Genomic DNA, 24,083 nt, shown 5'->3' on the forward strand with positions numbered 1-24,083 from the left:
GACTTTCTAATCTATGCATATTATATAAACACATCTTTACAAACTCAATACACCATCGACAATCTTTGCAGCCTGCAAACACCGCTCGTCCTGGAATCTGGGCGCAATGACCTGTACGGCACACGGAGCGCCATCGACCAGCTCGGGGTTATCTAAAGCTTCATCAGCAAGTGTATGATTATAGATTATTGGATGACTTACAGCTCGGCTGGACACCGTCTGTCAGTGTGAATGGCTCTGGATCGAGTTCCTTTGACGATTTGCCGAAGGGAATAAGACATGCGGGGTACTATATAAAATTAGCATATACTTGAAATATAGTATACCATGCTATACGTACGTCAAGCAAGTTCCACACAAGAGTATAAGGCGGCCATCCATAAGTGTCATGTTCAACAGCCGTTGACTGCGCTCCCGGAGCGAGAACAATATCAAGGGAATATTCCACCCAAATCTTGCGCCAGAATTCCGCATAGGCCTGTCGGAGAGCATACAGCTTGGTGATAGTCTCGGACAGATCTGGTTCTCCCTCCAGCGGGACCGGCAGCGGGCCGGTGAACATGGGCGAGGATTTCGCTGCAACGGAGGGGACAGGAGGCTCGCCGCTGGGAGTGATGTGGTCTGGCGCGGGGGCGTAGATGAAGTATTCAAAGGCCAGACGGTTGGCGTGGGCGATGGACGATTCCGGAGGAGGAGAGGGCAAATGAACGATTTTGTGGCCTGCTGCTTCCAGTTTGGCGATGGCTTCATCTAGACTCCTTCGGACGGGGGGGTGAAGAGGGAAATCTTCATCAGGAGCAGGGATGCCAATAGTGAGCGTAGTAGTAGAAGTAGATGGCGCCTCTGACCAACTCCCCCCCATAGCAGAAACATCAAACCGCCATGGCTCAGCGTTGATCACGGAAGACATGAACACCTCCAGATCCTCAAATGAGGAAGCCAAAGGCCCCGCGGCAGGCTTCAGCCCGGGCATCCCCTCGGGCCCCTCGGAGACCTGCCCGCCGTACGGCACCCGGTCCACGGTGGGCTTGAAGCCGTACACGCCGCAGCACAGGGCCGGGATGCGGATCGAGCCCGCCACGTCGGTGCCCACGCCCAGGGGGGAGCCCCGGAAGGCGACCAGGCTGCCCTCGCCGCCGCTGGAGCCGCCGGCCGTCAGGGAGGTGTTATGGGGGTTCAGCGTGCGGCCGAAGATGTTATTATGCGAGTCGCCTGTCTGAGTACATCAATGTAGCATCAGTATAAATGTTTCCATCTTTTTAATATTAATATGAATGCAGGTGTTATAGTTCATATTAATTTTATTAAATTAGAAATAATCATACCATCATCGTTTGGGGAATGTTGGTCTTGACATAAATCACCGCCCCCAGCGAGAGCAAAAGCTCGATCAGCGGCGAGTTGGTCGTCTCAGGCGGGCGCTTCAGGAACTCGACATACCCGACCGTCGCCTGCACGCCGGCGACCAGGAAACTGTCCTTGACGCTCACGGGCAGTCCGTGCAGGGGGCCAACTGGTTTCCCTGTGCGGGCGAGATGGTCGTCCAGTTCCTGGGCGCGTTGTTGGGCCGCTTCAAACATTGTTTCTGTCAAACAGGAGGTCTGAAATATCAACAATTAATATAATTATTTCTTTAATAATGAATACCAATCTTACTAATTGTTGGGCAATGGCTGCCCGCTTGCAGTAGGCCAGGGTGACATCTTTAGAGGTAAAAACCCCCCCAGCCAATTTCTGCAGCAGTTCCTGCGCGCTGTACTGCTCAGTGATCTCCAATTCCAAGGAGGACAGCAGCCCGCTCGTTCGCGGCACGTCGGCGGCCAGCAGGTTCACCCCGGGGGCAGTCAACGCCGCGATCAGGGCGGGATCAAGGCGCCAGGCGGGGGGGATTTTGGCGGCGCATTCCTGCTGTTTCGCAGCGACCAGAGCTGTCCAATCCATTTATATAAAATTGTGAATCTTTACTACTAGATGAAGAATAAGGTATTATCTGAATTCCCAATCTCTAGAATCAGCAGCTTGAATGTCTTTTTGTACTGGAATTTAGCGCGGGGTCGACCTGCCGGATTTGGTTAGTTGATACTCCCCACCATGAGATCATGAGATTCTATCATCCTATCTATTATCCATCTCTAGATTATTTCTCTATTTATCTTCTTCCTTATTATGCTAACCCTAAGTGTCTTAACTGCTAATAGAGTATCTTAGATTATCCCTACCCCCTATAAAGATAGAGATGAATAGATAGATACGCTAAATCAAGGCAGATAAGACACATGCTTAGTTATCTTAAGATAATACAGTACAGTTCAAAATTTCTGATAAGATCTCAATCTTCAAATGAATCAGAATCGACATCGCTCCCACACAGGCTGCTGGACCTGCAAATCCGCCCGGCGCAGATGCGACCGCGCCCGTCCCGCCTGCGAGGCCTGCCACCGCCGCGGCCTCGTGTGCGAGGGGTACGCCGTGCGCCTGCGCTGGGGGTCCGGCATCGCCTCGCGGGGCCGCTTCAGGGGCGCCCTGCTGCCGCTGGAGGACGCCGTGCCCGCCAGACTTCCGGGCCGACAGCGCGATCTCCTGCGCAATGCCCAGCAATTGTTTACTGATTGTACTTGTCTTCATCTCACTTAATATATTCTTATGCCTTATCTAACTGATTGACAGTCTCCACAACTGGAATCCAGCTGCTGCATGCCACTCCAACTGCCAGTCCCCTGCTCCCCCTCCTCCCGCAGTTATGCCGCCACAGTGAAGCCCTGTATAATGTCTGTGTCGCGCTGCAGGCCTTACTCTCTGCTCCGGATGATACCACGCGCTTTCTACACTGCTTCGACGCTGCTCTCACCCGCTTCCGAGCGGAATTGGCGTCTACCAGCAACAGCAGGAATGCAGACGGACTGCCCGATGCAACCTTCACGGCAGGGTTGTTGCTATGTACCATCGGATCCATGCACGGTCTCCCCTGGACAATGCATCTACAGGGCATGTACAGTCTGTTACGCATCCCACCCACTCCTTCTAGCCCGGATATGCCCTTCTCCTCCCATCTCGTCGAGGTGATGGGCGTCATGGATCTGCCGGGCCTGGTTCTTGCCCGCCAGACTTCCTGTCTGCACGTTTGGAGGAGGCATTGTTTTGGGCGTACCGGCGTGGAACCTGTCAGCGGCTTACCGCGCTCCTTGCTCGATTTATACTCTTCTACCTTCCACTATGCAGATCGAGATAGTCGATCCGCTGAGACTGCCGAGGCTGCGCTCTGGGCTTGGACAGGCGAAGGGGGGAATCCCCTCCAGTACCGGCTATGGGAGGTGCATCGTCTTGCTGCTATTCTCAATATACGCCAACACAGCGTTTCCGTTCCATCAGTGCCGTCAGTGTCGTCAGATACACTCGCGATGAGAGCACTGGATAATCTAGATGCCCTTCGGCAGTCCTGTGCAGATAGCCAGGCAGGCAGCTCCGTGATGAACGCAACGAGCTTCCCCTTGTTCGTCGTCGGGATGGAGATTGCTCGTCTCTCCTCGCCACCTGAACTACGAGATATCATCCGCCAGTGCTTCCATGCCCAGCCTCAGCAGGTCGACGCTGGTCTGCATGTTTTGCTGGCTCTACTGGAGCGTGTCTGGGCTGGTGATCCTGTTGATATCGAACAGTTTCTGCGCCAGAAGAATATGGAAATCAGACTTATATGATTCATTGACAGTGAAACAGTATATAATCAACTACTTTATATTATCTTGGCGGGGAAGCATATTGCGGCAGGGAATCATCTTTCGGCTTCTGGAAGAAACGGTTTGCATATCCCACGCTGTTTTTCCAAATGTCTTTGATCGTGTTGGCTTTGAAGGCGATCGCCATGAAGAATATAGAAATGCCTATAGACCCCCCGACTGGAAACGACCACGATGGTTAGATTGTTCTGAGTTGAGTCCGGGTGAGACTTACAGATGATCGGGAAGATCCAGTTTCCGTGATAGGCGACACTGTCGTTTTCATGGGGAAAGTCGATAACATTCAATGCGAACAGACTCGTCAAGAAGGAGGCGGGAAGCTGATTATCAGAAAAAGCCTTTCCTGAACTTCACAACTGAAAACTTACAAATAGAATCGTCACTACCGTGAAGACCATGATGGTGTCTGCCTGTTTGGCTGTCGCATTGGTCTGCTCGCGTGCCGCTGTGGCCTCATTGATATTTGCCTGTTTTTGCTTCAAATCGAGCAGGGCTTCCAGTGCCTTCTGGACTGTTTCGGCCTCTTTGATCATCTCCTCAATCTCTTCTTTCATCTCTGTGGGTGTATTATTACTGGAGGCCGCATGGAGGCCGTTGCTCAACGCCCGTTTCCACACCTGCTCTTGGTCTTCGGCCAGAATCTTGAAGATGTTGAGCTCATCGCAGATGTCTTTGACCTCTCGCAACCTCTCAGTCTCTCGTCTGATATCGTTATAGTGGTGCTCCATGTTCGAGTTCCCCTTATTCCTCTGCCTGTGAAATATGGAACTGAGCAACTCGCAAAACCCACGGGGGTCGACGGGTTTGCTACTCGAAACTGTGGATGTTGAGTCCTTCTGGTCAGGCTTTACCTTTTTTTCGCTGCCATTGAGCGAATCTAGGAACTCCCTAAATAGGCTCGCCTCTTCATCCCGCTGCATTATTCTGTTAGTCTCTCCCAGGGCATATGTGCTGCTGCGGAAACTCACCACTTCTCGAATGGTGTCTAGGAAGACATCCAAGGGCGATGTCTTCTCCATCCCCGGAACCTCGATCTCTCTCTTGTTGAAAAGGTCCGTCGCCGTGCTGAGGATGAGTTCAGTCATGTATTCAGCACTGATCGATTGGGTGTTTTTCTCTTGGTCCTTGAGGGCGTTAAGAACATGTTGCAGGAAGGTGTTCTCAACTCCATCTGGCTCTTTTGTAGTACTCGTGATGATTGTTTCTAATCACACATCAGATTGAAAATGAACCAGAAAGATAAGATTGAAGAAAGGAAAGAAGAAAAGAATGAATACTTTCGTCGAGAACCCAAAGCCACAACTGGCTGACAGTAAGGATCTTTTTAGACCCTTTGGCCTCTGGATTGTTCCCTTGCTTCTTGTCTATATACCGTCCCAGTACCTGGTCGTTGTCTCTATCATTAGTGTTTGTTAGAGAAACATAGTAGAATTGATCAAGTGTCATGGGCTCGTGGATGATCTTCTTCTCCTTTGATTTGGTCAATGTATTCCCTTGCGGCGAGTCTTGACTTTTCTCTGTTTTTCCCTCATTTGACTCTGAGTCCTTTCCAATCATCTTAGGGGTTCTCTCAGCTTGCTTTGTGGGTTTTTCCTCTGTCTCTCCGCTGTCTTTCAAGTACATCCAAGAGATATATGGCATCTATAAGCACGATCAGCAATAGAAGGAAACAAACCCATAGTATGACAGACATAGAGAGCCATTCTTTCATCAACCCCTATTTCTTTACTCTCTTGGTAGTCCCCTTTCTCTGGCTCCTGCTCCACCTTTTCCTTTTTTCCCTTTGATGCTGTTGTACCATCAGGTTTTCCACTGAGAATCTCCTTCTTCTCTCTCTGTAGGGTTCACTAAGTCAGAGTTGAGACTGTAATCTTCAAGTTTAAATCATACCAAGACCCGCGCCTTCATATAGGATTTCCCTCCACCAGCTGGCAGCTCGGCCCATCCTCTTCGTATAAACTGAGCCAGGGCCCGGTGGTGTTTATTCTTGACGTTCCGGTCTCTTGATATCCTTACCATCAGTTCCTGATTGGGTGAGCATTTCTTCATATCAAAATGGCGATTCAATGATATACACACCTCAATATAGCGTATCTGAAGGGAATATGTTTAGTAACAAGGATCTAGAGAGGGACGAATGTCTACCAACATTGTTTATAGGAATATGGATCCATCTCAACACCTTTCTCCTCTCCTTGTCCTCCGGTTCCTTCTCCTCTGCGGAATTTTCGGCCTTTTTCGCCTGTTTGCTCTGGGCTTTGGGATCGCGAGCTCCTTTAGTGAGACGGGATGCATCTTTAGACTCTCCCTTATCCAGCGTTGATGGCGGATCATTTGGTTGTTCGGAGAGACTGGAGAGTTCGCTCTCAAGAGCTGCCAGGTCTCGGTACTTGTTCACTCGCATTATATCTCGAGGTCCGATGTCATATATGATCTTGACGACCCCCCGTCGCTTCAGCTGGAAGCTGACCCGGTCCTCGTCCAGATAAAAGTCAAGAATAGTCCCATAGGGCTCCTTATTTTCCTTCATTGTCCCGCCGGGCTCCTCATTTGCTGGGAGTATCCCATCGGGCAATTTCTTTGGCTGGAGAATCTTATTGGGGCCCTTCTTTGTCTGCACTGTCCCATCAGGCAATTTATTTGGCTGGATAATCTCATCAGGGTCTTTCTTTGTCTGCACTCTCCCATCAGGCTCCTCATTTTTCTGGGGTTTAAACTGGAAGTCTGGGAGATGGTGGTCATCCATGCGAGCTCTGCGTTTCAGGATTGGAGGCGGATCATATAACAGCTCCTTAATCACCTCATCTAATTTATTAGTGCTTCCTCGCCCGTCAATGATATTGATTCCTTTTGTTATTTCATTCTCATTCAGGTACCCGCCATTTGAAAGAAGCCACCATACCACAACTGCACGTTGGTGGTAAACAGCCAGTTGTAAGTTATCCCACTCATCCTTTGGTTGTAACCATTCAGGTGTATCAGGCAATACCATGTTGTTCTTGTGTAGTAGGACTTGACGTAGACAGCGCTCCTCTCCAGGCGGTTCGAATCGAGCCGCCAGTTCCAGGATGCGGTTGACTTGAGTATTGTTGATCGCAGAGAAAAGGCCTGACTGAATGCTGCTTTGTAACGCCTCCCACAGTGAAGCTTCGGTATCCCGATGCCTCTCGCCGCTGCCCGTTGCTGCCAGCGAGATGGGGGTTTCCCCTTTATCAGTTAACCTAAGGATCTCATCGAAACAGTAGATTGCAGCGTCGCCTCCCTGACGTCCTTCTGTCGACTTTTTTTGAAGCCACTTGATAAGATACTTGGTCAAATCCAAGTAACCGTGCTTGGCTGCGAGATGCAGCGGCGTGATTGCTCCAGGGGCAGGGTCGAGTGTCTCCTTCTTCTCCTCGAGCAGGTACCTCATTATGTTAGTATGACCACCCAGCGCAGCCACATGTGTCCAGGAGGCACCTCCTCGATCCAATGGAGCCCAGCCCCTTTGATTCTTTACGCACATCTTCAGCAGATCGTCTCTGCCATTCAGAATGGCCCAGTATATAACAACCTTTATCTGGGGAACGATGTCGTCTTTGGCGTTGTCGTCGTCGCTCAACGTTTCCGAAAGGAACTGGGCGGTTTCCTCCGCATTTTCGGGGATTGAGAAATACTCTTCTTTCAAGGGGGAATCCGGAAAATAAACCGGTGTTTTGAGCAGTTGAATGACGATCTGGATATGTCCCTTAGATACAGCATCGCTAAGAGGTGTATCGCCCCAGGCGTCCTTCTTGTGTATCAAATTCTTCATGACACGGCTGCTCTCGTCTGGCGGGAGCTTGCCTAGGCTCACTAGAAGAATCTTGCAAACCTCTGTGTATCCGCCGTAACAGGCGGAATGCAATACGTTTCTTCCCTTGTTGTTGACTGCCTCGATGGTCTGGATAGACGCGCCGTTATCAAGAAAGTGTTTCACAATCCCTTCATTGCAAATTGAGCACGCAATGTACAGGGCAGTACGACCAAGAGTATCCTGGACATCCAGGAGACTCACCCACCGGGGAAAGAGCTTTTGGACAATGTCCAGACGCTCTGTCTGGGTCGCAATATGCAATGCCGTTTCTCCCTCATCATTTTTTAGATTGACATTCACCTCTTTATCGAGCAGATATTCCACAATATCAAGATGTCCCTGTGTGGAGGCATAATGTAATGCTGTGTCTCCATCATTGTCTTGTAGATTGACATCCACCTCTTTATTGAGCAGATATTCCACAACATTAAGCCGGTCATACTCGGCCGCACCCATCAACGCTGTTTCGCCGTATTGGTTTCGCTCGTTGAGAATCTGGGACCCTGCTTTCGCCACGAGCAGTTCAATAACTCCATGGTGCCCTCCTTTAGCAGCCAGCAGCAGCGCATTGTCGTCGCGTCCGTAATCGGTAGTCCTGGCAGACAGGTTGGTATTTTGTTTGATGAGCTCTCGGACGATGTCTTCCTGGCCGAGCGCCGCCGCAAGTAACAGGGGGGTCATGTCGGAGGAGATTCTCTCGAAATAGGGAAGTCGATAGTCGAGCAAGACCTCCCGTGCTCCTTCATTTTTGAGGAGCTCTGTGGTTTTGCTAGTATCGCCTTTTTTGATGGCTTCGATGAGTTCTTTGAGCCATCGAGGCTGGCCTTCGGTTGCTGGGGGGTCGTTTTCGTCGAGGTTGCGATCGCCGGCATCAGATAGAGGCTGTTCAATTAGTGAAGCTCAGAAGGAGGCATCTTCCACTCACGACAGTAGGTGGTGTAGCTTCTGTATCTTGTGTATCTTGTATATCTTGTATATCTTGTGTAGCTTCAGTAGGTTGTGTATCTTGTGTAGCTTCTGTAGTGCCCTCCATGATGAATGATCTGATGGCTGTTGATCTCACTTTCACATTGCAGCAGAGCTGGAATAAAAGCCATAAGATAACCAGGCTGTTAACCCCTCATTTCCATCGCAGCTGATCAGGTTCATGCGGCTGTAGAATGAAAGCGCCATCTCCAATCACAGATGTCCACGATGATGGGTAGGTGTTGATGCAGCTGAACAGTATTTGTCATTGCTGCAAGGCTTGCGTCTCCAGTCACATCATTACGAGTCATGCCGGGATTTTGTAGAGGAAGAGGAAGAGGAAGAGATAAGGCTAAAGTTGACGCCTTGTATTCATCACTTGTCTAGCCGATTATATAGCAAGACTTGATAGAGGGATAAGTAGGAATATAACTAGTGGGTTATAAGAGTTGCATTCAACTATTTGCTATTCACTAGACAAGTCATCAGCAATACTTGCCTCTTAAGGTGGCTGGCATGGCCATATGATGTATTACAGCCTGATTACTTATTGCTTCTAAGTATTATAGAATAGTGGTTATATTGAAATATTCAAGTAATAATTTAATAAATATACACTGGTATCAGATTATGATATATATTAGTATCTTATCAACTAAATATATTTAATAGTCTAGTAAAGGAACATTGATGGTTTACTCTAGACAGTATAGATACTATAGTCTACTATAAAGTGGTCATCTACTCATTAGACTAGATATATACTATTACTATCATCCTACAATACAAACCCCATCCAGAATGCCCATCCTACTCCATGCTCGCACCGTATTCACCGGTACATTCGGTCTCCTTGAACTTGCGCGCCGGGATGCGACGCTCAAACAGCTCGTCGAGCTGGGCGTAGGTGCGGCCCGTGACATCGGGGATCCAGAGGTAGATGAGCACCATGCAGATGACACCCAGACCGAAGAACATGTAGCCCGTCTTGGAGCCGATGGCGTCCAGCTCGAAGGGGATGACGATGTTGGTGACGGTGCCGATGATGGCGTTGGCGCCCGTTCCCAGCGTGGCGGTCTTTGCGCGCAGTCGGGCAGAGGCACTTTCGGCGGCATACGACCATCTGTTCATTAGCATTTTGAATCACTTGGTATAGGAATGAGGAGCATACCCTGCCACACCCGGTCCAACAGCCACAGCAGCGTTGAAGAAGGCGATGAAGAAGACGAGACCGATACCTGCGCCGGTGGTGGTATTGCCATGATCCGCGGAATCAATCACACCAATGCCGACTACCAATTAGTATATATAGATATCTATATAGTATATAGTATAAGGGAACTCACGCATAGAAAGAGTGATGCCAGTGACACCCCAGAAGACCAGGTTGTAACGACCGACTTTCTTGTTCTCGACGAAGAAGAAGGCGATGATGGCGGCGCCCAGACCGGCACAGGAGACAATGACGCTGGAGAAGAGGGAGTTGCTGACGCCGGCCTCCTCGAAGAAGTAGGTCGAGTAGGACTGGACAAGCTGGTTGCCCACCAGCTGCTGGGCGAGCGAGGGGAACATGGCGCAGAAGGTGCGCTGCAGGTTGGTGCCCTGGAAGCACTCGAGATAGGAGGCGTCGGCGGTGGACTCGCGGTGCTCGCGCTCCTTGAGCACGGTATACTGCAGCAGATGGCTCAGACGCTCGACCTCGGCGTCGGACTTGTTCGGGTGCAGGCTCTTCAGGCTGCGCTGGGCGTCTTGCGGGCGGTTCTTCAGCACCAGCCAGTAGGGCGATTCGGGCAGCAGGATGGTCATCAGCACGAGGGTCAGCACGGGGATGGCCAGACCGACGTAGAGAGGAACATGCCAGGAGCGGTTGTCGGTGATGTCGGCGCCCCAGGTCTCATTGCAGCCCCAGATGACCAGCGTGCCGACGAGGGAGCCAAGGGTGACTGTACATCATGAACTTAGCAAAGAAAGATTGAGTTATAACGGCAAGATGACTTACGCATGAAAGCAAAGAGACCGATGGTGATACCACGGATTTCTCTCGGCGTCACCTCGGCCACATAGGTCGGGATGACGACCTGCATCAGGCCCGTGGCGGTGCCCATCAGGATCTTGGCGCCCGTGTAGTCCTGGTAGTTCTTGGAGAGGATCTCGGTCATGACGCCGATGAGGATGTTGAAGCTCATCAGGTAGATGGTCTTTTTACGTCCGAACCGATCGGCCACCACACCGGCAATCAACTGTCCAACGAATTGCCTGAAGAGTTAGTTAACCCTAACCCTAACCATAACCATAACCCTAGGGTTTCATTTAGAAAAAGAAGAAGAAAACATACATCAATCCGAATAATCCAGCCCATAAAGACAAGGTCCAGGCGCGAACGGCATAGGCATCGGTGCTCTCGTCGTAGTGGCCCATGGTCTTGCAGAAGGCCTGGACGCCGACCAGGGCACCCAGCAGGGAATATTCCAGTCCAAGAACCATACCGTTCATCTGGAAAGTTAGACTTGCTGAGTGGTGTGAATTGTGGGTTAGGGTTATGTTAGGGTTAGGTACCTGAACAATGAAGATCACTGTGCACAGCTTGACGTTCTCCCGGAGCACTCTCCACGGCGACTTGGCTTCGGCCAGCGAGTCGAGCTGGGCCTCGAAGAAGTCATTGCGCGTCAGCTCGATCCCCTCCGGGGCCGGCTTCAGCACTTCGACATGTGTTTCGTCGTGCTTGTTCATGGTGGCTGTCTGTTTGCGAGGCCTGACTCTCTGCGTGACGGTGACACAAAACTGGAGAGAGACAAGAGGGTGTGGAGGCGGGGTTGCGGAGGTGGAGCGGGCATTATTATAATTTAATCTGGGCTGCTCCGGACTCCTGAGTTTCGTGCATTCTGTTCGGGCTTCCACGGAGGTACCGAGTGCATGCGGTCTGGACCCTCCGTCAGCCTCCGCCTGGCCCTCCACTGGCCCGCCGGGCCTGCACGCCCTGGTCAGGACACGCCAGCTCGTATTCTGATCCATGCAATTTGACTGAGAGCTAACTGAAGCAAAGAAATTCGTAGTATAGGTAATATGTATATTTCTTACTCTATATTATTCTATATGCAGTATACTATTGATCAGTCTATTGTACTATATAGTAATGTACTACATGGTGGATGGAAACTATGCCAATTCAATGCCAGCAATGTAGCCTAAGCTCATCCTACCAGATCGGCGGGGCCTTCTTTCCTTCCGATTCCGACGTGACTCACGCCTAGCCAATTATGGCATGGTGCTCTCTTAGCAGGATTCTCTAACCAGTCTGTAACGAGTCATCTATGTCTTACATCTACTGTCGCGTGCTTGGTAGGACCAATTACAGAGTACCCAGCATATGTAGTATGCAGTGTACAGTATGTGGAAATCATGTAGTATGGTTAATTGATCTACTCCTAGTAGTAGTATGTAGTACTTAGTACTGTGCTACATAGTTACTAGTAATAGTAGAGTATTTAGTTAGGAGTAGTGTTGCTAGTGGGGTCCCCACACCCCACCCCCTCATTCCCACATGAACCACGCCCAACCAAACGCTCGGGCTCAAGTCACCTGTTCTGCTCAGCTGCTGCCGGAAAACCCTCGGGCATCGACGCTTCAAGCCATTTCCCAACTTTCTTGATCCTAAATTCACCGTCTGGCGTGCGCTTTTCGCCTTGGCTTGCGTGGTGGCACGTGGGCAACTCGCGCCACGGCGCAGCTCGCACGGTCTGGCCGCGGGCCATGGAGAAGTCAAGTCGCTAGCTGCATATGTAGTATGCGCTTCTTTCTTGTTTGCCGGAAAAATTTTCATTCCCTATTCAACATTAATAATGATCCTAGGAAATAGTGCCTGCTAGGTGCACTGACTAACAGTTCACCTGACATGCCGATGGTAAAATTATAATTATGACTATGGTCTGATGTAGACTCCGTATAGAATCTATCTCTAATTCTTGTCCCACATGGAGGCAAAAACCCCCCCCGCGGCTATCAACTCGTCCGGCCGGCCAAACTCCGCCGCAACCCCGTCCTGGAGCACCAGGATGCGGTCAAAGTCCGCCACCGTGCTCAGCCGGTGCGCGACCACCAACAGCGTTGTCTCCGTGAAGCTCTCGCGGATGGACTGCTGGATGAGCCTGTCAGTGGCGCTGTCCACGGCAGATGTTGCCTCGTCCAGCACCAGGATCTTCGGCCGGGTGAGGATCGCTCGGGCAAGACAGAGCAGCTGTTTCTGTCCTTGCGAGAGGTTGTTGCCCCCCGAGGCGATGGGCGAGGTGAGGGACAGCGAGGCGCCTGCTGCCGTGGAAGACGCAGGCAGGTGTACCCGTTCCAAGGCATCGCGCACCTCCTCGTCGCTGAACCGCTCCAACGGGTCTAGATTCGACCGGATCGTGCCTGAGAAGAGCACGGGGTCCTGCGGGATGATCGCCAGGCGAGTGCGCAGATCGTCGAGCCGCAGCCGTGAGATGTCCATCCCGTCGATCGTGATGCGGCCTTGGCGGGCTTCCAGGAAGCGAAACAGCGCGAGAGAAAGAGTCGATTTGCCTGGAAGAGTTAACAAACACTTTTACTAGAGCACACGCTGACACGAATGTTAAAGACTTACCTGCCCCTGTCCTCCCTACAACGCCGATCCGTTGGTTCGGTTCAACGGTAAAGCTCAATCCCTTCAGGATAGACGGCAGCCCGTCTGCATATCCAACCTCTAGGTCTGAGACCTCGACGCGTCCGTGTTCCGGCCAACTGGCACGCACGACATCGCCGCCCGCCGGTTCGGTTACGAGATCGCGATACTCGATGATCCGCTCGGCGGCGTTCATATCCAATTCCACCTCTGTGGCTGTGCGGATCATCCACGCAACCGAGAAGCTAAAGTTCAAGGCGAACGAGAGCGCAAACCCGGCCAGGCTGGCGTCCACCCCGGGCATGCTCACTACGCAGATCGCGACGGCGACAGACAGAAACATGGCGGTGATTCCCACCCGGAGCAGCAGCCAGCCGCGGAGCAGCCCGTCATACCAGGTACAAGCGGCGTAGGTATCGATCAGGGCGTCCATGCGGGAGATGAACAAGGCGCCCATGTCGAATGCACGGATCGTGGCCAGTCCACGCAGGGAGGTTGAGAAATGGGATATCACAGGTGATTTACTCGTCGCTTCTAGTCTCTTGATGGACCGCGCGGCTGTCAGATACTGTCGGGCGATTAGGGCAGAGATGAGCAATAACACGGCGGCGACGACGGCCATGATCCACGACACAAACACGGCGGAGATCATGATCCCGGCGAGCGACCATCCAATCCCGGCCAACTGGTAAAAGTCCTCGGCAAGGGAGGAGTCCAGCAGGCGGAAGTCGGCCGTGAACCGGTTCAAGATGCGACCGGGGGGGATCGTATCCAGCCATCGTAGCGGGGTGTGTAAGACCGTGTGCAGCATGGAAGTGAACAGATTGCGCGATGCTTTGATCGACGCCGTGTAGACTAGGAGTAGTCGGCCGAGCGTGATTATCACAGACACACTCGAGATCAAGCAGTAGATGCCGAGATAGTACCATAGCGAGTGATTCGGTGAGGCCGATTGGATCGACTGAGCCGATTGTATAATGAAATCGGGAAGATGAGGTCCAGACGAGATGGTCATCTCCTTCTGTCCAGACCAGATCTTCACCCAGTACGTTCTCCCGACGATAAACGCCTCCGACAGGGCAAAGCAAAGGACAAGCATCGTCCAGAGGGACCATCCCCCCGAAGCAGAGAGATATCCCTTGTACACCTCTGTCGAGACACGGCCCGTCTCGCGCCCTTCAACGTCGCCTTCGGCCTTTTCATTTTCTTGGAATGTTTCCATCTCGCCCGGGTTCTGCTCCCCATCGCTGTCTACAGTAGCCACCTCGTCGCCAGCGTATTCCACCACCCCGCCAGCCAGACGGACCGAATACGCCGCCTGAACCATGGCAGCATGGTGCGTGGCGAGGATCCGCGTCCGCCCCTGAGCGAGATCCCCGTGGATGGCCTGTTCCAACACATGTCTGCCGACGTGTGCGTCGAGGGCGGAAAACACATCATCCAGGACGAGGATCCCCGCACGCGAATACAACGCCCTGGCAAGGGTGACGCGCCACTTCTGCCCTCCGCTCAATGCAACCCCCTGCGGGCCCACCAGCGTCTCGTCGCGGTCCGGCAAGTTGGACAGATCTGCTGTCAACGCACACGCGGCGATGGCTTTGCTGTAGCGGAGGGCGTCAAAGGGCAGACCGAACAGGATGTTGTCGCGCACACTGGCGTTCTCCAGCCAGGGACTCTGGGAGACAAATGCCAGACCGGTGGCGCTGGACGGGACATGGATTGCCCCCTGTAACACTTTAGCTTCGCCCAGGATGGCGGCTAAGAGCAGGGATTTGCCGCTTCCCGTCGGCCCGGAAATCACGCTCAAGGCTCCAGCGGGAAAGGTCAGATTGAGACCGGCCAGGGTGAACTGCCGGTCCTTGTTCGAGCTGGGAAAGGCAATGGTGGCGTCGTGGAAGGCAACCGACGGCCCTGGATGGGTTGAGACGGGCTTCTCCTCGGCACGCAGGAAACGGTCGATTCGCTCACAGCTGACTTTGGCGTCCATGAGCATCACAAGCAGGTATGGGACATGCGAGACGACTCCCTCGAGCTGCAGGACGAGACTGATAGCTGTGAAGGCGACTGCAGGCCCGAGTTCACCGTGAATGTACGCATACGTGGAGAGACTCAACGCCGTCAAGGCGATGGGCGTGAACTCGGACGCGATGGTCATGTACAGACTATCTAGCCGGGTTTTCCAAAGAACGTGCAGTTCGCGATCGCGAATCTCACCCAGACGACGCGCCCACTGATCCTCGCTGGCGGAGAATTTGATCTGGCGGATCCCATGGAGGGCCTCGGTGGTCACGGCGGTGCGGTGGTCGCGGATCTTCATGAGTTCGGTCTGCTTCTTGCCGTATCGCGACGAGAGGGCCCGGTTGATGGGGAACAGGAGGACGATGCCCAAGAGACCGGCGCAGAGACTCTCCCAGCCCATCAGGAAGAAGAGGAAGACGGACGTGACGGCGAATTTGCCTGCGGTGTTCACATACTGCGCAGTCATGGCCGCGAACTCTGCAATCTGCTCGCAGTCCACCGCAAACATGTTCACCACATCTTCGGCGTTTTTCTCTTCCTTTTCCTCCGACTCATCAGTATCCTGGTGGTTGTCATCGTGATGATGACTATCGTCCGTGTGCAGACTCCTCCGGAGCAACTTCCTGTACATCACCCCGGCCAGGGTGGAGCGCAAAGGAACAACAATGGTACCAATCTCCCACCAGTTGACTCGCGAGTCGCCCAGCTGCGAACTTAACTCCGCCGCAAGGATGGCAAGCACGTATTTCCACGCATCGGGGTCCGGCGCATCCAGATTGTCGCCCCGGGCCTCTAGATGGCGCAGAAGCTGCAGTGCTGCAAACGACGGCGCCACGTCGAAGAAGTTGGTGATCAGGATCGACCCCCACTGGACCAGGAGCGGTTTACGGAACTGCCACGTCAGTCGCATCCAGAGCGGCAGGCTGTCGTTGAGGATGATGTCGTCGAATGCCTCCGTGCCATGCTGTGTACAGACCTCCGTCGGCAGAGCTGGAAAATCGGTCGTCTCGAGAGTCTCCTTGTCTCCCGCCTGTCGCACTGCCTCGACCCAGTTAAGAGACCAGCGCGAGAACAGAGACCCGGTCATCTCCTGGTCGACGACTTTCCCATCGCGATAGACGTCTGGTCGACGAGAGACGGTCAACACACTCACCGCAACGCACACAACAGCGACTAGTTGCGCAAGATCGAGAACCCGTATCCTCTCGCTTCTCCAAACGGAAGTCCCCAGTATCAACGCAATCACGGCTGCCGTGGCCAGCTTCGCAACTGCTCGACGGAACCGCAGCACCGGGTCTGTTTCGCGAACGGTATCGACCAGTTGGACGAGAAGAAGGATCTGCAGATCTGCCTTTAGCAAGTATCCCCTAGAATCAGACGAATGGCTCCTACCCATGACAGACAAGCAGCAATGCTGATCTCTCCGTGGATTATCGAAAGCACAGTACTCGCTACTGACAGTCCTAGTCCAAGTGAGGCAAACAGGAAGAGAGCCGTAAAGGAGCGACGGTTGGAAAAAGCCTCCAAGGAAGCATCGCTGGCCACGCCGTCAGCATCGTCGTAAAGGCTCTGTTTGCGCCTGCGTTTCGAGGCGATCAGTCGACGCAGGGAAGGGATACTCCCCAGCACGACGACAACGGCGATAGCCTCCATCTGGTGAGGCTGTAGAGAGAAGAGATTGACCAGGAAGACAGGAGAGAGAGAAGAAGAAGGTGGAATAGGTAAGAGGGAGGACGCCTAAGCTCACGACAGGAAGACTAATCCTAAAACGGATATCGGGCGGTAATGATATGACAGTGTATTATGTGTATTTATCTGTCTATGCAGGGTAATTTATTCTGTATTATACTGGATGGTAACAGTCAACTCACCCAATCACATCACGCCGATATCAAAGTCCCTTTTGGGACCCCGCCTGTAGCACTAACCCCTTAGGGATAGTCTGTCGGAAGAGGCATACTCCGAGTCTATATAAAAAGACTACATTGGTAACTAGTATATAGTGTCCTCTAGCGATGAGACAGGAAGGATGAGTCAGATGTAACCTTGGGGAAATCTCTGCTATGACTCAGACCTCAGGAGAGTCACCATTTCTGATTAACTCTACATCGCCTATTCGTCAATTCTTGAGCAGTCTCGGAGTAGCCCTAAGTGAGATGAGTTGCTTGAATAGGTATAAGCTGTCTAAAAGTGCCTAATAGTAATAATTGAAGGTAGTATAATGTATAACCTCGGGCAGTTACTTCCGATATCCAATTCTATTCCATTCTAGTCTCTTCCCATAATCTCCCTCATATACCTGTCCCAATAGTATTTTTTTAAAAGTACCATATAAAGATCTTGCCCCCCATTTCTTGCACTCTTCGCAGATATGAAATTTACCCTCATGACATATTAAACAATGGTAGGCATCATATAATGACGTGTCTATTCGACATACATCACAAGATATGTGATCATATTCGGGGGGAACGTCATAGTCAGATAGATCCTTATATTCAGATAAAACACCATTCGTTAGTTCATTCGACACGGTTGAAGGATGCATCATTCGACCTTCTCCCGGCCAGGACAGAAGCTCTAGAATCCGCGGCCTGTTCCTCGCCACAGCTTCCATCAGCGCTGTACGGCCGAAATTATCAGTGGCTTCTCGATCAAGAGTTGGTGCCTCAAGCAAGACTTTCACGATTCGGATCGATCCTCCAACAGTCGCTCCCATCAGCGGTGTTCGTCCATATTTGGCTTTTATGTTTGGGTCAGCGCCTGCCTCAAGCAGTATCTGGACCATGTCTGTTTCAGGCCGCTGTGCAGCATAGAGCAAGGCAGTTCGGCCGTGGCTGTCTCGGGCGTTGACCTTTATCTCTTATTGTAGTAAAAGTTTCACTAATTCAGTATCCCCTTGCAAGACAGCCCCATGCAGCGATTATTGAGACTCCTTATTTAATGAATTGGTTTAGCTTCATGTTTTGAGTGAAACATAAAAAGCCTCACTAATTAAATGTGTCCCTTTTCTACTGCACGCAATACCAGTGAAGCAATACTGACATATTCAATTATTGCATCTGGCCACTCCTCCAGCACGAGCTCCACAATACTGCAATAGCCAAGATCTACTGCTCGCTTGAAAATCTGCTGCACAAGTTCGGTCGAAATGACAGGGCGAAGCTCAGATTCAAGGAACTTCTTGGCCAGCACAGCGTTGTCGATGCTCACGGCGAAAGATCGTTCCAAATGCCTTCGAAGTCCATAGGTGTGAGCCATTCAAGGATCTGCCGCGTCTGCTCCGTTGTTGAAAATTTGCCGACTTTCACGACGTCCTCGTGAACTAGAACTCAACTCATACTCGCGTCCTGTCCTATACTATTGATGAGAGACTTTGGGAGGCTATAATCTAACCTGTGTTCAAAAAGTCCTTCGCTGCAGGTTTCCTGTCGATACTCTTCAGCTGGACACAACCCAGAAACTCCTTAGCACACGCTGCCGCGGCAGCGGCAGCATAACGCTGCCAGGAATCATTCTTGTGGGAATCGGCATAGTTCGAGATGCCACGGATTACCACACAGGGAAAGATGTTCATCAAGCCTGCTGCTTCCATCTCGAGGCAGATTGCTCCGTGTTTGTCCCGGATCTGGTCGCGCATGACCGGGTCCTTGACTACCACCCTTCCGGAGGCAACTGTGCCGTAATGGATTCTCGGGGCATCATCCAAGCGTGGCTTCCGAACCACCAGCCTCGTCTTGTCACAGTTCCGGCAGGTCTTTTCACCCGCAATGTGTGGGGAGTCCGGTCGAAAGAGTCGGTCAAGCGACCGGCCAGGAAACGCGAATCCCTTCCTCATGAAGGGGTTTTTATTCAGCATCTCTTCAATATACTCCACCACTTTGCTCCCGTTCATCTCATGCTCTGCTTGTAGTTTTGTAAGCCCGGCGGTCAGCGATCTCGGCGGGCGGTTCAGGACGGAAAGACTCTCATAGGACCCGTCAGCCAGTTGTTTTCCAAAGTCATAGACGACCACGCCGCCAGTCTTTGGGCTGCTGCTGATCACGACGTCGCCAAGGCAGATCATCTCTTCTGGATCCTCCTCTTCCTCCTCTTCTCCCTCATCGTCGTCGTCGTAGCAGTTGTCTGGAATGCCACCGCCGACACCAACAAGCAGCCCGACTCGGATATTTGGGAAGGTGAAGAGCATCGCTTTGGCGACAGAGGCTGCAGAGGAAGCCCCGAGTTCGTGTAGCGGTAGGGAAGCGATCACCACCTTGAACTGGCGGATACAGCCCAACAGGTACGGGTTGTCATCGGCATTGGCTTGTAGAGTCTGTGGCTCTCCGTGGATCTCGTCCAGCATGCCCTTGGCAGCTGCAAACTCAACTGGTAGAACACAGATCCATCCCACTGTGTATTCGTCGTTGGCGTGGCGAGACTGAAGGCGTTGCTGGATAGCACCTGCCGTATTCGTCATGGCTGTGTTTGACGCGTTTGTCATGTTTGCCATGTTTGCCGTGTTTGCCATGTTTGCCATGTTTGCCATATCGGTCACGTTGGCGAGGGAAATGGCAAGGCAAGACTGAGAGCCTGAAATCACTTGAAACCGGCTGTCCTCGTCCATTGTCTTGTATGAGAGAGATAGTGCGCAGTTGAGTCAGAAACCCAGGGCGCCTATCCTCCGAATCGCATATATATAGTCCGTGAATAATACAAATAGCAGGGGCCACGGGCTGGTGGGGATTGCCAACGCATATCGTCTCATATTAATCATTACCCTATCAGATTCGTCTGACCGGGCCTCTTTCTCTATGTCAGCAGCAATTCTCAGCCTATAATTTCCATGATATTCTATTCTAGGATTCATTGAGATACTCCGTACTCCGTGTAGATCAAGTTCCCTGCTTCTATAGCTTACACTCTTGTAGAGCATTAATTGATATCATTATTATCTAGTATAGAGATGTATTCTCTAAATATATAATTATGATAAAAACCAACTTTTAGCTAGAATAGTATATTCACTTATTTGAACAAGACTGAAATCCACCTCTCACTAGAAAATATAGCAGACATCACTATAATCCTCCTGCAATAGCTTCTATATAGGTTTAGTATCCCCCAGAGAGCCATAATGCCTATCAGACACAGGTAAGCAAGTAGAAACGCAAGAAAGCCTTTACTTGGAAAGCGAAGAGTACGCCTGCCATATTTGGAAGATTAATATTCTGCCTCTGCCACCGCCTACCCCGCGTCTATTCCGTCATCTCATTTCACGTCTTATCTCAACTTCCCTTCCGTTTCTCCCAGACTCTTTCAAAGCCTCTCGTCCCTCACCTCCATAATGTGGGTTCGTCCAGGCAGTCCTATCACCCTCCCCAACGGCCGCCTGGTCTGCGGCTCGCACAGACTCGTGGTCTGCCCTATCTGTACGGTGGATTACAGCTTCATGGAGGAGGTTCTTGAAGACGACGACGACGACGACAACGACGACGACAACGACGACGACGACAATGCCTTTGATGACGATGAAGATACCTACGTTAAGAACAATGACGACGAAGAATATGCCTCCGACTCCGGCTCCTCAATTATAATCCCCTAAACTAAACCGAACAACCAACGCAGAGTCGGCACCGGTCGCGTCATTCCCACGAAATTCAAGCCCCCCCATCCAGAAGATACACCCAAGCAACTGTTCCCCGTCTCGACAAACATGGCAGCCACTCCGCCCGTCACTCGTTTCATCCGTCGAACAGATAAAACACAACTCCTCATCTACACGGACGGAGCGTGTCTGGACAACGGCGGAACGAACCCACGAGCCGGATGTGCCTTTGTCTTCAAGCCGTCCACCACGAACCCGCGATCAGATGGGTATACACATTTCGCGCTGGAAAGTAAGGGACCAACAGGCGACCCGTCCCCGCAGACGAGCAATCGCGCCGAACTGCGCGCGGTGATAGGCGCTCTACGCTTCCGTGCCTGGGAGGGAGAAGGATTCAAGAGTCTCGTCATCGCCACGGACTCCGGATACGTTGTCGATGGGATCACAGAGTGGGTGCGCGGGTGGATTCGCAGGAGGTGGACGACTAGCATGGGGAAACCGGTGAAGAACCAGGATCTGTGGCAGTGTCTCTTGGGGGAGATGGAGCGTTGGGATGAAAGGGGACTGCAAGTGCTCTTCTGGCAGATTCCACGCGACCTCAACGGCGAGGCGGATCGGTATGCGAAAGAGGGGGCACAGGAGGAACAACCGGAGGAGTTTATGGATATCAGTGGTGTCCTTGTTTGATTCCTTGCTTGTATACCCAGCTAGTTACCGATGTTGTACTGGCATTTAGCACTAGCTTGTACAGAGGCATCTATTGAGGATCATATTCTATCATGGTTTCGGTTTTTCTTCTATATATGATTTATTTGAAACAACTCTCGAGCAAACTCTCGATCTGGCGAATCTCGTCTTTCTTCGCAGTCAGACTGGCCATGAGGTAGAGTACATTGCCCAAGACGCGCGAGTGGACGTTGGACTCTGTTCCTTTCAGAAGAGCTTGTTGGATGGTTTGAGCAGCATTGGAATTGTAGCCTAGAGATAGAAAGATCAGAGACAATCAAACGAGGAGAGAAGGGAGGGAAGAAACCTACCGCTAGTAGTATCCTTGAGTTCGATGCTCAAGACACCCCCTAGAGCAAAACACCCGTCAACACTTGGATGGTGAGACATCCTCTCGACCAGACTCTTCGACCAGAGACTCCAGATCCCATCCTTCCAGTCCTGCTGGTACTCCTTCCAATGGCCCGAACTGTCCATTTCCGCCATCTGCCGTAACGAGTCCACCGCGACCTGGCATCCAACAGGGTGTGCAGTGTAACTGTGGCCGTGGAGGAGGGCGTCGGCCTTTTCATGCGAGGCAAACGCCTCGAAGATCTCCTCGCTGGCTAGAGTGACGGACAACGGCACAAGTCCGCCCGTGAGAAGCTTTGCATGGACGGAGATGTCGGGGTGGACGTTCAGGAAGGACGCAGAGGTCCCTCGACCGAGACGGTAGAGGCCTGTGAAGACTTCGTCGAAGATGACTGGTAGTCCTTTCGTTTTCGATTCAGCGGGAACAGTGCTGAGGGTATCAAAGTCGAATGATCTCACGACGTCTACCAATGTTCGTTGGAAGAGGGGGTCCCTAAATCAACAATCAGCAAGTGTGAACATAACAAGAAAGAAATACTCACGCAAAAAGCATCCCGCCCGCGCCGAGAATGACAGGCTCGACGATCAACGCCCCGAATCGTCGTCCCTGAGCAAGTAAAGAGTTGAGAGTGGAGGTGATGGACTCGCGATACCGGTCCGCCGTTTCACTCTTCAACCGTGTGTCCAGATCAAAGACTTTGTCAAGGGATGAGAACTTCTCGTCTTCTACCTGCCACGTCCCCTTGGTCATCTTCACGACAGGGAAATCAAACCAGTACCCGCGGCCACGATACCATTCCACGCGTTCGTTGAAGGTCGACGGCTCTGAGCAATCCATCACGCCCATCGTATCCCCGTGATAACTACCCTTGAGACCAAGGATACCGATATCTTTATCTTCCGGTTTGGAGAGTTTCCATTGGTATTGCTGACAAGACGCTCGCAAGGCCATCTTCACCGCTGCCTCCATGCCCGTGCTCCCGTTATCGGTGAAGAAGGCGCGCTTCAGTCGCGGGTTGTCGACGTGCCGCAGTAGCTTCTCTGCGAGTTCGAGTGCAGGCTGATGCACCGTTCCTGCGAGAATGACGTGTCCGTACCGACCTGCGGCGTATGCAGCCGAGAGTGCCAGTTCGGGGTTTCCATGGCCGAGCCCCTGCGTCCACCACGAGGCAGAGCCGTCGAAACTGCTGGAGAGCATGTTTTCGTCCTCTGCTTTAGGGTCGAAGGTCTGGAAGTAATCCGAATACGCAGAATCGATCACGGTGATGTCCTTGGAGTCTAGGTTTTGATGCTGGGTAAAGGGATACCAGATGGTGCTGTGCGCCCTCTCTGCCATGGATTGCAGCTGGTCGATACGTTCGGCGTTCTTTGTTTTCAACTCCTCAACCAGTGAGGTCAGACTGCCGCTCTCTCGCTGATAATAGTCTGTCATGGCATCGACATCTCCCGTCTCCTTTTTCGGCGGAGGCAATGGCAGCGAGCAGAACTGGATGCCTCTCTTGGTGAAATAATCCCCCAGATACTCGTGGTTACGATAGTATCCGTCCTGGAACACCAGCACGGCATGTACGTCGTACCCGCGCATCTTCAGCGATTCATACGCCGACACTGAAGAGGAAATCCCTCCCAGTCGGTAGTCCGCGATGAGAATCACAGGAAGACGTAGCGGGCGATACAGATCCGCCTGTGATGTTCCGTCTGGACCGGGGGAATGCACGCCCCCGGCCGTTTCGACGAGACAGAAATCCACCTTTTTCGACCATGAGGTGAGAGTTGATCGGATGGAAGAGAGGAGCTCCTTATTACTAGGCTTTACACATTAGCTATATGAATTAAATCCAATGACGAAGACATACCGGCGAAACGGCTGCCAGGTGTGGACTGATCGGCTCGTCGAATTCGTACAGACACTTGGTGATACCCTTTGAAAATCGCTGGACGTGTCTATTCCAATTAGCACTGATCTCAATGATTCTTTAGTACAAACAGCTTACGTGTGATCGGCGTCGTCGCCAGTCGATACCGGCTTCAAGAACCCGGCGTTGGGGACGGCGTTGCAGAGGAGCGTCGAGACGACCGTCTTGCCCACGTTGGTGTTGGCGCCATAGACTTGATGAGCGTGAAGCCCTCGCCGGAGGATGGCCTGCATGAGAGAACGAGAGTGACTGACTATATACAATAATAGAAATGATACAGAGATCAAAAAGAGAGAGAGACGGATTAATGGAG

The 24,083-nt window shown here is 52.0% G+C and overlaps 8 protein-coding genes across 8 annotated transcripts; 2 read left to right on the forward strand and 6 right to left on the reverse strand.

Annotated features, from left to right (window-relative positions):
* Positions 1-36: 36 nt before the first annotated feature.
* Positions 37-1,941, reverse strand: ASPZODRAFT_76028 (hypothetical protein; the record flags this gene model as incomplete). The annotated part of the gene is made up of 5 exons (XM_022730060.1): positions 37-152; positions 202-289; positions 341-1,216; positions 1,326-1,601; positions 1,657-1,941. The coding sequence occupies 5 exons, from the start codon at positions 1,939-1,941 to the stop codon at positions 37-39; spliced, it is 1,641 nt and encodes a 546-aa protein (XP_022577293.1).
* Positions 1,942-2,340: 399 nt separating this feature from the next.
* On the forward strand, positions 2,341-3,695 carry ASPZODRAFT_146955 (hypothetical protein; the record flags this gene model as incomplete). Its single annotated transcript, XM_022725209.1, has 2 exons — positions 2,341-2,611; positions 2,668-3,695. 2 exons carry the CDS (start codon positions 2,341-2,343, stop codon positions 3,693-3,695), a joined length of 1,299 nt encoding a protein of 432 aa, XP_022577294.1.
* Positions 3,696-9,244: 5,549 nt separating this feature from the next.
* ASPZODRAFT_104447 (hypothetical protein) lies at positions 9,245-11,329 on the reverse strand. Its single transcript, XM_022720860.1, has 6 exons — positions 11,092-11,329; positions 10,871-11,028; positions 10,535-10,791; positions 9,882-10,478; positions 9,707-9,827; positions 9,245-9,658 (listed from the first exon to the last, which is right to left on the reverse strand). Exons 1-6 carry the CDS (start codon positions 11,263-11,265, stop codon positions 9,346-9,348), a joined length of 1,620 nt encoding a protein of 539 aa, XP_022577295.1. The 5' UTR covers positions 11,266-11,329; the 3' UTR covers positions 9,245-9,345.
* Positions 11,330-12,490: 1,161 nt separating this feature from the next.
* On the reverse strand, positions 12,491-16,840 carry ASPZODRAFT_155051 (hypothetical protein; the record flags this gene model as incomplete). Its single annotated transcript, XM_022726164.1, has 3 exons — positions 12,491-13,089; positions 13,151-16,335; positions 16,647-16,840. 3 exons carry the CDS (start codon positions 16,838-16,840, stop codon positions 12,491-12,493), a joined length of 3,978 nt encoding a protein of 1,325 aa, XP_022577296.1.
* Positions 16,841-17,205: 365 nt separating this feature from the next.
* ASPZODRAFT_136921 (hypothetical protein) lies at positions 17,206-18,105 on the reverse strand. Its single transcript, XM_022724171.1, has one exon. It carries the CDS (start codon positions 17,973-17,975, stop codon positions 17,427-17,429), a length of 549 nt encoding a protein of 182 aa, XP_022577297.1. The 5' UTR covers positions 17,976-18,105; the 3' UTR covers positions 17,206-17,426.
* On the reverse strand, positions 18,086-19,737 carry ASPZODRAFT_136923 (hypothetical protein). Its single transcript, XM_022724172.1, has one exon. The coding sequence runs from the start codon at positions 19,704-19,706 to the stop codon at positions 18,579-18,581; it is 1,128 nt and encodes a 375-aa protein (XP_022577298.1). The 5' UTR covers positions 19,707-19,737; the 3' UTR covers positions 18,086-18,578.
* Positions 19,738-20,303: 566 nt separating this feature from the next.
* ASPZODRAFT_155053 (hypothetical protein) lies at positions 20,304-21,464 on the forward strand (the record flags this gene model as incomplete). Its single annotated transcript, XM_022726165.1, has 2 exons — positions 20,304-20,320; positions 20,798-21,464. 2 exons carry the CDS (start codon positions 20,304-20,306, stop codon positions 21,462-21,464), a joined length of 684 nt encoding a protein of 227 aa, XP_022577299.1.
* A 121-nt stretch (positions 21,465-21,585) lies between these two features.
* On the reverse strand, positions 21,586-24,003 carry ASPZODRAFT_146961 (hypothetical protein; the record flags this gene model as incomplete). The annotated part of the gene is made up of 5 exons (XM_022725210.1): positions 21,586-21,755; positions 21,815-22,347; positions 22,397-23,664; positions 23,711-23,798; positions 23,849-24,003. The coding sequence occupies 5 exons, from the start codon at positions 24,001-24,003 to the stop codon at positions 21,586-21,588; spliced, it is 2,214 nt and encodes a 737-aa protein (XP_022577300.1).
* Positions 24,004-24,083: the final 80 nt, after the last annotated feature.

Source organism: Penicilliopsis zonata, assembly GCF_001890105.1.
Source record: "Penicilliopsis zonata CBS 506.65 unplaced genomic scaffold ASPZOscaffold_25, whole genome shotgun sequence".
Lineage (NCBI taxonomy): Eukaryota > Fungi > Ascomycota > Eurotiomycetes > Eurotiales > Aspergillaceae > Penicilliopsis > Penicilliopsis zonata.